The 13436-nt window shown below is 54.7% G+C and overlaps 5 protein-coding genes across 5 annotated transcripts; 4 read left to right on the top strand and 1 right to left on the bottom strand.

Moving 5' to 3' along the window:
- Positions 1-409: 409 nt before the first annotated feature.
- Positions 410-1203, top strand: PHYSODRAFT_354558 (hypothetical protein; the record flags this gene model as incomplete). Its single annotated transcript, XM_009527982.1, has 2 exons — positions 410-773; positions 857-1203. Coding segments are annotated over 2 exons (679 nt in total), but the record flags the coding sequence as incomplete, so codon positions are not given.
- Positions 1204-2592: 1389 nt separating this feature from the next.
- On the bottom strand, positions 2593-3146 carry PHYSODRAFT_300370 (hypothetical protein; the record flags this gene model as incomplete). Its single annotated transcript, XM_009527981.1, has 2 exons — positions 2593-2886; positions 2943-3146. The coding sequence occupies 2 exons, from the start codon at positions 3144-3146 to the stop codon at positions 2593-2595; spliced, it is 498 nt and encodes a 165-aa protein (XP_009526276.1).
- Positions 3145-5384, top strand: PHYSODRAFT_346110 (hypothetical protein; the record flags this gene model as incomplete). Its single annotated transcript, XM_009527980.1, has 6 exons — positions 3145-3313; positions 3408-3476; positions 3517-3665; positions 3732-3756; positions 3842-4005; positions 4056-5384. The coding sequence occupies 6 exons, from the start codon at positions 3145-3147 to the stop codon at positions 5256-5258; spliced, it is 1779 nt and encodes a 592-aa protein (XP_009526275.1). The 3' UTR covers positions 5259-5384.
- Positions 5385-6165: 781 nt separating this feature from the next.
- Positions 6166-8245, top strand: PHYSODRAFT_390334 (hypothetical protein; the record flags this gene model as incomplete). Its single annotated transcript, XM_009527979.1, has 2 exons — positions 6166-6969; positions 7229-8245. Coding segments are annotated over 2 exons (1821 nt in total), but the record flags the coding sequence as incomplete, so codon positions are not given.
- A 4705-nt stretch (positions 8246-12950) lies between these two features.
- On the top strand, positions 12951-13379 carry PHYSODRAFT_331222 (hypothetical protein; the record flags this gene model as incomplete). Its single annotated transcript, XM_009527978.1, has 1 exon — positions 12951-13379. One exon carries the CDS (start codon positions 12951-12953, stop codon positions 13377-13379), a length of 429 nt encoding a protein of 142 aa, XP_009526273.1.
- Between the last annotated feature and the right edge of the window lie 57 nt (positions 13380-13436).

Raw genomic sequence — 13436 nt, 5'->3', positions numbered from 1 at the left:
CTTTATTTGCTTCGCCATTATCCTTCGACTCCCTCACTGTCAAACGCCGCGCAGGCCATCAGAATCGAATGCGTAAGCGACGAATACGTTCAAATTCAAATTCAAATATGCTACGCGTGTTCAGCGACTGAAGACGTCCCAGCGCACTCGGGTTCACTGAGGTCTGCTATCTGTATGTCTTAATGCATATATAACGCACCTCTTTTCTTCACGGGCGACGTCTGTTGCTTCTCGCTTGCTGCTGCGGCGTGTGCGGCGCCGGTCGCGTGCTTCCGCTTCATCTTGCCCGCCAAAATGCAGAATGTTTGAAAAAGTGCGGTAAATGCCAATTTCACCCAATCAGTGAGCTCAAACGTTTTGGCGAATCATGTTTCAGTCTGTCGGCCCAGGAAGCCTCTCACTCCAGCACCATGGCGGACGCGCGGCAGAAGAACGTGGTGGTAAGCAAGCCGATCCTGTATGGGTCGGTGGCCACGTACCTCGGGCGCAAGGCCGAGGAGACCAAGACGCACCGCTGGTCCATCTATCTGCGCGGCATGGACAACGAAGACCTGTCCTACATGATCAGCAAGGTAGTCATCAGCCTGCACGTGAGCTTCGCGAACCCCGTGCGCGTGCTGACGGAGCCGCCGTACGAGGTGACGGAGCTGGGCTGGGGAGAGTTCGAGACGCGCATCCAGATCTACTTCCACGACCCGACGGAGCGGCCCATCAGCATCATCCACTTACTGGTGCTGTACCCGCCCAATAGTCAGCCCGCCAGCACCAAGAAGGTGAAAGCTTGCCTAGTTACTGCAGTTTGGAGGTAGTGTATTGATGTGTGTGTGTATGTTGTTTGACGTTGTTGCCGTTGCAGCCAGTAGTGAGTGAGTTCTACGACGAGCTTGTGTTCAACGAGCCGACCGAATTCTTCTACAAGAAGCTGATGGCCGGACCGGACCGCCAGGCGCCGCCGCTGGCCCTGCAGGACCATCTGCCGACCTACTCGGACGTTGAGGTGCTCAAGACGCTGGCGCACGCAGAGACGTTCGTGACGAAGGAAATCCAGGACACCAAGAACTTGCTGTTGAGCGCCGACATGGAGATCAAGGAGCTGAAGGAGCGCATTGCCGAGCACGCCAAGAAGAAAAAGCAGGCAGACAAGTTGGCTGCTGCGCAAACGGCAGCATGATAGCGCACGCGCTTAGGATGTCATGGATGGATGTTGTGCTGTCGCCGACAGTGGGTGGGCGTTGCGAATAGGTATTTAAAAAAAAGGCAAAGCTCTGAGTGTGCGCTGCCGGTGGGAGAACGCTCCTACCTAAAATCGTCGTATTCTTAAGGATTTTTCCTAAAACCCGACATATGTTTCATGTGCACCACCTAAATTTTAGGACTGAGTTTAGGTCAAGATGCTTGAAAATTAAGTACCGTGAGTAACATTAGGGCGAGGGCGAGCGGATGCGAGCGCGAGACTCGCTCGGTGCATTCACCGATCGCCAACACCCGCCGATTAGGCGGGGGCGTGTCTGCGCGAGCGAGCGAAGGCGAGCGCTGCAACCCGATATATTTTTTTCAGACACCGCGCCTGGCCGAGACGAGGACTTAGCGTAAGGGACAAGGGGTGGGGCAGGCCGCGTAGCGGCGCCCCCCCCCCCCCCCCGCGGCCTTGTCGCTAAGCCGCAGACGAGAGCCAATGCGCGAGTGTCCTGCCAAGCTATACTGAATATAAGATGTTTATTAATGTGTCTCTCTCCGGATTTTAGGCAAGATTTTAGGAGATTATGTTTAGGACAGATTATTAGGAATTCGACGATTTTAGGTACGCACAGGGGGAGTTCCAAAATAATGCGCTCCATCTCCGGTATTCACAGCCGCAACGCCAATCGGCAGCTGCTCACTGGCGGGTGTTAAGACGTACCAGCATCCAGTAGACCTACGGAACAGGGTGCTCGATGCTGCAGGGCAAGCTGAAGAGATTCCAGATCAAAGTCCCACGCAATCGGCACCACCGAGTGTGTCTGTCGGCAAAGCACAGGTGGATGGTGAGACCTACAGGGTGCCTCAGGAGAGTGCGAGCGGCTACCTCAGCGGTGTGTCGGAATCGGCGACCGACAGCCGACTACGTACGTGTGTGTATTGACGATTGCACTCGCTTTACAAATGGATGGCGAATCTTAAACAATTACGAAAGTGTACAGGTTTGGCAGCCCCCCCCCCAAACAAATGTTTCGCAATGCGTCAGTCGTGAAGGTTGGTCTTGATCAATGGGAGTAGACCCTGCAGGTAGAGCGATGAGTCATCACGACGAGACTGGAGCAGGCATTTCGGAGGCCAATCTCACCGTAGAATCCATATGCAGCAAGAGGACGACCTGCTGTACATAATAGGCCAACTCGGTCGATTGCTCTGCTGGTCCAGAGCGAAGCAAGCAACAGTTCGTAGCAACTTCAACTTCTGACAGATAGAGAGCACGGTATCTTCTGCGTTCACTTCAAGAGCAATTGGAATTATTTCGCAAATCAGGATGGCAAGTCGGCAGGTTGGCGACTTGCCTTGAAGCCGCCCCAGACTTGGGGTTCAGTGCTTACCTTCACGTACCGGTAGCATCCACTATCGCACAAGCGCTCTTTGCTGTTGCCACCTTGGCGCCGGCCAAATCGCACCTCGGTGCACCAATGTGCTTATCACTCTCCGCGCGTTTAACATTCGCCAATGCTCGCTCTGAACGCCATCCGCGTGGAACCACTTGGGCCCAAGGGCAAAATGCTTGTCGACTGCCAAACAGCTCAGCAAGCCTCGTCCGTAGAGCTCGATCAGCTCGTGTGCGAGCTTGAACACATGCTCGAACACTACAGCAAACTTTACCGGAAGATGGGGCCTACACGCGAACTCGCGTGAAGCAGGCTGCAAGTTGCAGCCGGTATCTCCACTCTCCGCCGATATACACGGCGGGCACTCACGTCGGCTAAAACCGAGAGGGGCAAATTGTCACGGACAAGCACCCGCTTCAACTGAGCGGGATGCGCCGGAACCACGGCTGTCACAGTACTTGACGCACGTAGAGAACGGCCCAGTGGAGTAAGCCGACTTGTAAGCTTCCGGGCTGGAGTAAGCGGCCGCATGCAACGCAGGACTCGCGAGTCGCGACGGGCAAGGCGAACCATGGTGAACCATAACGGTGGTGATCGGTTGGCTGTGCAGTCGCGGCAGAGTGCCCCCGGCATCGACGGCATTGACACGCGGCGGTGCCGATCGCGCGGGAAGGAATATCATGAGACCGAGGCTTGCTTGCTGCGCCCGCACACTTGGAGAGCACGCGACGGGTGGACGTGTACAGTACTCTAGTACTTCAGTTTCGACGGCAGCAAGGCTTGGTGATCGCGCGCTGCAGTATTAGCCCACCACCACTGTTGTCTGCATATTAGCGTGCAGCTCGTCGGGCACCGCGCAGCAGTTCTGGGCCGCGCCCTATTCCAGCGGTCTACTGGATGCTGGTAAGTGTTCAAGGCGGCGGTGATCCGGGTGCGTCACTAGTGCCACTGGCAACCATCCTGGAATGCACAAGCGCCATTAGTACCGGCGGTGGCATGCTCTTGCGGATAGCGATCAGCGGCAAGCGCGCCGACACAGCTCATCCAAAACTTGCTCCACCGTTGTTGCGCGAGGAAGACGACAGCATTTCGGTGGCGAAGCTCGCGTTATGGAGACCACAGTACATGCAGCTCTAAAGGCCACTGGCCTTGGGCCAGGCAGCTCAGACGCACGCCGCCGGCGGTCCTTGAAGAGCGGCCTGTTTTGCGGAGACCATTGCTCTGCAACTGTAGAATGTGCTCTACAACCGTGTAAATTGATCTTGAAGTTGTCTCGCTCATCCCCCAAAAGTGCCACAGTGATGATGGCTGCGCTCAATACTCGGCGCCAGTCAAAGGTGAAGGCCGCGGAAAACCCGCCGTGAGGAAGAAGCGCGAGGTGCTCCACTGCTTCCCGCCTGCAGGTGCTGGCTGGCTGCGTAGCGGTCTGTCAGTCGCGCTTGGCAGATCTGTCATTCGCTAACCTGCCGCCTCGGCCGCAAGTCTCCATCTAAATACCCGCTCCTCTCTCCGACCATGGCGACGTACCAGCAGGAGGTCAAGACGCCCGTGACCGACACGCTGCAGAGCCCTGCGCGCGCCAACGTGGACATGGACCACTACCAGTACCAGTCGCAGCCGGACTCGGCCTTCAAGGTGGACGTGGCCGCCAACAGCCAGGACGTGCTCAAGGAGGAGGCCGAGAAGGGCGGCAAGCCGCTCAAGAAGTTCCTGTGGTGGCGGATCACCAAGAAGCAGCGCATCTTCGCCATCCTGGGCATCGTCATCGTGCTGCTGGTCGTGATCATCCTCATCGTGTGGTTCGTGATCGTCAAGGCCATCTTCCAGCACAACGTCAACAAGATCAACATGACCGTCAACTACCTCGACATCAACCAGATCACGGACCAGACCACGCTCTCGAGCGAGCTGAGCCTGCGCCTCAAGCACGACCTGAGCATGAACGCTCGCTCGGACTCCACCACGGCCAAGCTGCTCTACGGCGGCTCGACCTTCGCCACCTTCGAGTTCCCCGCGCTCACCATCGACAAGGGCGAGCAGGAGTACGACCTCAACATCACCAGCGACCTCGTCGTCACCGACGCCGACGTGTTCTCCGCCATGTCGACGGCCGTCATGGACGACGTCTCGGTGGTATTCGACACGAGCGCAGAGGTCAAGGCACACGCTCTGGGCTTCAGCTACGGCGGGCTGGACTTCAAGCGCGAGCTCACCATCGAAGGCTTCAACAACTTCCGAGACCCATTGACGGTCATCGACCACATTGACTTCTGGGGCTGCACGGACGAAGGCTGGACCATGGACATCGACGTCAATGTGACCAACGTCTCTCAAATGGGACTCAATGGCATCGGATACCTCAACTTGACGCTGTACGTCAACCAGGACTACCTGGGCTACTTGTCCGGCCTGACCCCTGACGTCGGCGTCCCGCGTGGCATGAGCCAGCAGACCTTCCGGTTGTTCGTGGAGATGGCCAACCGCGCGCACATGGTCGAGATGGTCACGGCGCTCATTGACAGCTACGTGCAGTACTTCATCACTGGCGAGAGCAGCTACGCGACCGAGTACACGCTGTTCAAGGACGCGCTGGCCACCATGAATATGAGCATCATCTACGAGGACAGCACCGAGCGCATCGACCTCAACACGTCGTGCAACCTCGCCACGCTCCTCACCGTTTGAGTGTGATATGTCATCGATACGGCATGCAGTTCGTTTTTGCCAAGTAGGCAGAGTGAGTCGGCACGTTGCAGTCATTGCCTAAGCAACGTGCGTGTCCATAATAACACCAAGATATGTAAGTTTCCGCAATGAGTTCCTGTAGCGAGTCGATCGATCTTGTCGCCGCTCAGATCTGTGTGTCTGCCTCACCGAAATGGCGATCATTTAAATCAGCCCGACTTGCTGCTTGAAGCAAGACGTATCTTAGGGTATGCTGGTCAAGGAAGGCGTCCGAGCGGAAACCATTACTGCAACCTGCTTAGCCCATTCCCTGCCAGTGCTGTCACAGGCGCTACGACTTGATTGGCAAGAACAGGTTCAACAATGGGTTAGTGAACTGTCATCGGCAGTAGTGCGCTAAGGAAGACTACAGACTGAGCGAGCCAATGCTCGTGTTACACACGGTGTCCTCGCCACAACCATGCACATGTAGGCCAAGACTAAATACTTTGCATGTTAGTGTAACTCTCACAACGTGCCTTGCCAACCATCAACTAATGCTAATGGCAGCGCCCACGTTCGTCGCGAAGTCCCAGCCTGTACATGAACCATCTCGATGTCAGGTCGTTTCGGATATCGGCAACGAAGCACGTGCACCTCGCTCTCTTGCGCAGCATGTAGCGCAGGCCATCCCTATGCAGCAAAGGCAAGCACTCCATACGACTCGGGGCCCCATTACATGTATTCGCACTGGCGTGAGCTTTCTATTTTTGCCAAGATCTCGCCGCGCCCGGCCACTCGACTGCAACTTGAGAAAGAGCGGTCTTGCCCCCCCCGTCCGCTCGATCGCGGGCGTTGCTGCTGCGCGCTGAGTTGCGCGCGCTTCCACTGTTGAATGGCAGCGCGCGGCGCCGACCCCACATCGTCATCGGCCCCGTCGTCGACATCGGGCTTTGGGATCCGCAAGTACTTCCGGCGAGCTGCGTCGCAGTCGCCGCCGCCCTCCGCCAGCGCCAAGCGTCCAGTCGAGCCGCAAGCCGACCCCAGTCAGCTCAAAGAGGTGAAGGAGCCTGAGCCGCAGCACCAGCAGAGACTGAAGCTGAGACCGATGCAGCGCAGCGCCGTGTTCGGATCCTGCGCGCAGTCCGTGGGCACCGTGGCCTCGGTGCTCTTCGGAGTGATCAACCGCAGCGGCCACTTCGACGAGACGGCCAGGGACAGCGTGGTGACCCGCCAGGCCAAGATCCTGTACGTCTCGCTGCTCGAGAGCGTCCAGAAGGAGCGCGGTGAATGGCAGGGCTTCTCAGCCTCGCCCTCCGACCCAAACAACGATAACAACGGGCCGGAGGACACCGACGTACAGAGTCCTCGCGACCTCCTCACGTCGAGCATCGGCATGAAGTCGACTGCGGAGCAGCTCGGCATCCTCAATGAGCTGCTGGAAGTGAGCTTCCGCAACCTCATGGGCCCGTTAGTGCCCTTGGAGCTGTACACCAGGCACCGGAAGGTCCTGCTGCGTGAGAGTCTGGCCGTCCCGCCAGCACTCACGACGCTGCTTGCCATCCGCGGGGTCTTGGACCGTCTTGAACGCGAAGTGCGACACTGCCTGCTGCGCTTGCTAGCGCTCTGGGACCTCATTGCACTCGTCAGCGGGGAAGCGCAACCGCTGCGCAAAACGATCGCCGACAAGCACCACCACGTGTTCAGCGAGTCTTCCGAGTTCGAAAGCATGGTAAGTCGAAGAGCGGTGTCTATCCTCTCAGGATCATAGTTGATGCTTACAGCTTCTTGGTGCGGGCGCTTCATGTTGTGCAGACTGCTCGCAAGAGTGAAAGGCAGGATACTGTCGCAATAGATCTTTTGCAGATCATGGTGCTCTACCGTGACATCCTCTTCAGCGATATTGAGGTCTGGTAATATCCATGCTTTGGGCGAGACGAGATGATTGGTGAGCTAATTCGATGCTGCCAATACTTGTTTGTTTTGTACAGTTCATTTTAACGAAGCAGGAGCTGCAAATTAGTTCAAGGCTGATCGAAGACGTTCGAGCTAGTGCCTGGCCGCCTACTTCGGAGCCTGCGATTCCGTCGGAGGAGGAGGAAGACGACAGATTCTCCAGTGATGGCGATATCAGTAGCAGTATCAGCGATGAAAACCAGGTGCTACACGACGGCGACGATGCTTGGGGCATGGAAACTCCAGCGGAACCACTGCGCCCACGCCCATCTTCATCCGTGCCGAGCGTACCCGAAGATGGACATCAACAGAACGGATACCACGAAGACGGCGAGGACGAGGAAGCTGGCTGGTCGATTCCGTCACCGACACGGTACAACAGTTACCGTCACCCCCAAGACCGGAAGGCGCAACGGTCTCGAAGCATGGCATCTCCCCCCGTGTCGGGAGGAGCGGGTCCGTTGGTCCCAGTTCCCATGATCCCAACCAGCAGCGAGGGCATCCACTTGCTGAGCCTAGAGCCCAGGCCGATTGAGCGGATCCCCAGTGGGCGTCGCCACTCTCAGCGATCTCTCTCGACCAACCCGGACTCTCCAACACACAGCGCGATAAGCCAGGCAAGCTCCAGCACCAGATCATCGTCACGAAAACTGAAGTTGCGGACCAAGCAGCGCAGCGCATCATCTATCAACGGCAGAATTGATCGTCAGCGACAGGAGAACCTTCGGCAAGACACGGCCAGTAGCGAATCACGCTCGCCCCCACCACCGTCTCGCTCCATGGTGCGCCGAAGCGCCAGCAAGCGTCTGCGCGGCAACAAAGCCCCGTCAATCCGCCGGCGACGAGCGTCCACTCAGTCAGCGGACCTAGCCACGCAAGACAAGGCTCACCGCTCCACAAAAAAGGAAACCCAGGCGAAGCCCGCTGGAGACCCAAGCTTCTTGTCGCTGGCGGTATCCTATCTCACGATCCCCGTGGCTGCTGTAACCCTGTGCGTTATCGCAACCATGGCTACCTTGGCGATCTACGAGACGCGCAAGTCCCCGCGGAACTGAGCGAGGCTGTCGTCAGCTCAGCAATATTGACACACTATGTAGTGGACACGGTGGATTTTTAGCTGAGGCGGATGCTGTCGAGTCACGATCTGGTTAGCCTATTGACTCCGTCATCTATTACGGTCGGACGGGGGTCAATGGACCAAATCTCAAAGCTGAGAATCATGCCTAGTGCCATAAACTTTACTTGCGTAGCGTGTTACAGTAAGTATGCATGACCGAGTGCAATGGACGGCTCTCGTTAAAGCAACTTGGGTTTGGGCACCTTCAGCAACTTCGTGCAACTTCGGGCACTGGTCGAAAAAAGTTGCCCAAAGGTGCGCAACTTCGTGCACCTTTGCGCACCTTTGAGCACCTTCGTTTGAGCAACTTCGTGCAACTACAAGCACCTTCAGCACCTTTGCAATACTGAATTTTTGCACTAGCGAGTAGGCTCTGCAACTTCAACAGCAACTACATGCACCATTCAGCAGAGTGCGTTCACGCTGCCTGTACTGCTAGGCAAGCTGTTGAATAAAGGACACTAAATTATATAGGGGGCGGAGTGAACATCTTTTACTTTGACCTGAGCCAACACAGCTCAGTTCAGCCCAGGTAACCCTTTCAAGCGAAGGTCGACCACTTATTACTGACTTGAATACCAAGTCAGAGGTAAGGCTTTGCATCGATGGTATTCACACTGTACAGCGGCTCCAGAAAGTCACCGCCCAGGCAACTTCAACATCGATTTTGGGCAATAGCTAGACAACCACTAATCGGATCGGGTACGAGTAGAACCGCCAGCGAACCCAAGACGAAAACATTAGCCAATAACATCGGTTCGCGGGAAGTGTTCCGCCAATCACCGTTTATTCAAAACAAGGTGCAAATATAGTGAGCGCCCAGTGGCTGGCCTCTTGCCAATTATATAAAATTTTGTATGGAGGGTCACAATGTTGCACGAATGTTGCTCGATCGAACCCATGCATCTTGGCGGCAACGCAGCAATCGTTGCCGCGCTAGTTGCTCTCATTCTCCTATTCACCTCACTTCGAACAATTCAAGCTCAACTATGGACCAAGGAAGTCGCCAGCACTCGCACGAGATCCGTTGTCTCTGCGTTATAAGTGGAAGAAGGGCTACAGCTACTCTAGAATCGCGAGGGAGCTGGAGATGGCCCGCTCGACAGTGCGCGATATTATCGCACACTTCAAGTTGAATGACCACCGTGTCGTAGCTCCGCGCCAAGGCCGCCCCCGGCTCACTACTGCCCGCGATGACCGCCGCATTCTCCGAGACACTGAGACTAACCGGTTCTCAAGCGCGGCGGTCCTGGCTGCTGCACACTGGCCGCGTGGTGTCGCCGCAGGTGGTGCGCAACCGCCGGCCTCAACGGCCGCTCTGCTAGGAAGAACCTTACCTCTCCAAGATGCACCGCAAGCAGCGCCTCGCCTATGCAAAGAGGCTGGCTCATCTGGAGAAGGACGACTGGGCGAATGTCCTCTTTACAGACGAGGCATCGGTGGAGCTGCACGGTACCAGCGGTCGTGTCTCGGTGTGGCGCCGGACACTTGAAGCCTTCCATGAGAAGTGCGTCGTGCCGACCTTCAAGTCCAGCCGCAAGTCGTTGATGGTGTGGTCCTCCATCTCGGCAGACGGCGTCGGCACGATGCACTTCTGCGAGAAGTCCGTGGACGGCGCCTCCTACCGACACCTGCTTCAACAGGAGATCCCGATCACCCGCCAGCTCCTCGGTCTACCCCAGCCTACCAACTTCGTCCAGGACAACGCTCCAGCGCATCGCGCTAAGGCCACGACGAAGTTCGTGAAGTCCTTAGGGCTCCATGACCTTCGTCACCCCGCCCAGAGCCCCGATCTCAACCCAATTGAGAACGTGTGGGCGATCATGAAGCGGGAGCTGAATCGCCAGCCAGAACCCTCTATTGAGGACCTCAAGGTAAAGCTCCTTGAGATATAGACGAGTATCGACGACGATGTCATTCGCAAGTGCGTGCTTTCCATGCCGGCTCGCCTGGACGCTGTCGCCGCCAGCAAGGGGGCTCACACGAAGTACTGATTTGTGACTTGATTTTTGTATGGGAACGAGGTGGGCGGTGATTTTTTGTCACCGTGTTTTGTAATTTCTGCCAGATTTTTCCTGATAAAAATACAGCAATGTTACGTTTTTCCTATTCATTGACCTTCACTTGTAGTTTATCCTTTTGCGGTTCCGCTCGTGTTTCTCCGGCAGGAAAATATGATCTAGTTCGTGAGCAGTTGCCAAATATATTAGTTGTATACTATGTGGGCGGTGACTTTCTGGAGCCGCCGTAAAGTTACTCGTGTTCTGTCACTATCATAAAGCTACACAGATAAACAAATGATTCGCACTGCCTTTTTCGTGTGGTACGCGCTACTTCCAGCGGGACCATCACTGACGATGTGGCTGGGAAGCAAGCTAGGAACTCCAATCTACATCAAGCTGTTTGAGACCTTAGTGACTATCTTCACTATACTATGTTTAAACATAATGGGGGCTCCTCTAGGCGAGGACACTAGGTGTTGTGTTTGATGAACGCAGCATGATCCACATCATCACTGAGAAAGTTGCGCAACTTTTTGGTGGAGTCGTGATAATTACTTTCTTAGTGTGGGGCAGAGTGGAGCGCGAACTTAAGCAAACGCTAGTGCTCACAAACAGTTTGTTGTTGTACAATTTATATAGCTTACACATTGGAGGAGTTAGACAGGTATCCATTAATGATAGAAGTATCTCCAAGCTCAATCTTCGGGATACATAATTAAAACTTAAGTACTTGAAGTAGATAGTTCGCTATCTTCTACGTGACAAGTACTTGTGGAGCACTGATGAAGTATTCTCGATGTCCACGTATCTCTGCGTTGCATGCTAGTCCTGAAATTCCATGCTTCACAGTTTCCGCTCTTCTAGTAGTGGACCTAGAATAAACGTCCAAGAACAGTATACCATACCTGCAGGTTGCCCTTGTTGCCGTGACTAAGCAACGACGACTGTATGGCCGCAGTGGCATTTTGATACCATTCAAAACATAACAAGGCTAGTAGTAAATACATGCAGTAAAAAAATGTCCTACCTTACATAGTTCGCGTTGGGATCATCGGTCCCCGTGTCATGCTGATGCATTTTGTCGTGGTTGCTTGGCTCAGTCATTTCGTACGCTAACGTTCACACCTCTCTACATAGTTTTAAAGGACGGTATAATCTTCAGCTACTTCAAACTTACAGAAGAGCCTTAACGCGATAGTTCTCATACATATTTCTTTTGATATCTCGTGTTATCGTATCTCTGCCCAAATTTTCCGGTGCTTCGTTGTTAGGTGAAGGTAGAGGGATCAAAAACCAGCGATACTTGGCTAATGAACGTCTTTGCCGTTGCTGTTGCTACTGCTGCTGCTGTAAACGGCGTCGATCCTGATGGAGACCGTGAGTCAGGAGCTGAACGTGCCCAATCGCAGCTTCATCAACATACAGCGCTCCAACTGGGTCGAGTTCGTAGTGAGCCACTAAGCTCCTTGCCCAGTAGACCTTGCGCACCGCTCAACGCTCGAGTCTCGTGTCCTCTCGCCTCTGAGCTACGCAATATGTTGGCGCATGGACGTTTTTTAACAGCCACAAACCATACTCTAGTAACATGGCATATAAAAACAGCAGTTAGACGGCAAACATTTATGACGTACATGCCCGAAAGTCTGGCAATAGAGGAACGAACGCACACTGTCCATCAGATTACTTACCACTGCGGGTCACTTGTGCTCAAAAGGCGACGTGGTGCCGTGCAATATGCCATGCACATGAGCCACATCAGATCAAGCGCCACCGATAATAGTCCCCTTAATGCGTCTTTGCCTTCGCGCCGCTGCATTTTAGGTCTTATCACAACGCGTTGGAATGTGTGCCACGTGCTCATCGACGAACAACTCGCTACAGGACCATTGTCATTGCGCTACACGCAGTCAAGTCTCTGTTATCCAAACGTGCCGAGAAAGCGAGTGAATTTGCAAGCGCGCATTCACCAACCCCCGCGTTACGGCTGTGTTGAAGCGTTATCCCTGCCATAGCATCGCAAGAAGGGTTAGATCAGAGCTACATGTCAGTGCGGCTGCAGCAGCGGCTAGGCGTACATGATCGTGTGGAGCGCGCTGCAGGAAGTTGCGCAACGTTTCCCGCGCAGATCTGTGGCCGACGGCGCGAATTGGCGAATGAGGCCGTCACGTGAAGATCCAGGTGAATTTCACAATAGGGTAAACTCGAAGTTGCACGAAGTTGCCCAAACCCAAGTTGCTTTACACTCCACGACAAAAAGATATGGACACCACCAAAAGTGGCTGTAACTTCGTCATTTTTTATCGTTTTAAGGTGCGGTTTGGACTAGAGTTGCTGATAAAGATCTACACGCTGCTAACACGCGCGCTTTTGCGCTTCTTCAGGTACAGTCAAACCTGTTTATATGATCCTCTCTATTTGAGCCATGCCGTTTATTTGATGCAGGCTTTGTCGCTACCAAATATTTCACTTAGTTTTTGTATGATCTCTGTTTATATGCATACAAGGTATATGAGTCACATTTTTGGGGACCAAATTAGGTCTCACCTGTTTATTTGATTCACACTGCTCACGGCCACACACTCTTCAAAGCACCACTGCTCGACACTCAACGCCTACCGCAAGCCTTCTTCGCTCGCCATGTCTCCTCGCACCTGTCTGACGCTAGAACAAAAGCTCCAAGTGCACCTAAAGCTCAAGCAGAATCCTGGCATGAACAACCCCATGCTCGCCGAGTGGATCTACGCAACTTTCAAGGCCCGGGTCAGCCGTGCCACACTCGCCCGACTGCGCAACCTGCCTTCTTCCTACTTCAGCCACGTCGATCTGAGTGCGACCAAGCGGCGCCGAGTGAAATTCCCTCAGTTCGAGCGGGAACTGAGGGAATTTTTCTTTCAGAACGAAGCTAAAACGGCGATGGCGGGCGACGTGCTCCTGCTGAAGGCGCATGAGCTGGCGGAGCGCTTAGGAGGAAGAGGAGGAACAGGAACTCGCAGTTCAACCTGCCATTGCTCTGAGACACTGCATGGAGCTGGCTGCATTTCTGCTGCAATGCGGAGAGCAGACTGACAGAGAACGAAGAGCTTTACAGACCTTGACTGCTTTGGTTCGAGAGACTACGGTGAA

Source organism: Phytophthora sojae (genome assembly GCF_000149755.1).
Source record: "Phytophthora sojae unplaced genomic scaffold PHYSOscaffold_4, whole genome shotgun sequence".
NCBI classification, from domain to species: domain Eukaryota; phylum Oomycota; class Peronosporomycetes; order Peronosporales; family Peronosporaceae; genus Phytophthora; species Phytophthora sojae.
Note: the sequence above shows the minus strand (reverse complement) of the source record. Positions and strands in the feature narration are given on the sequence as shown.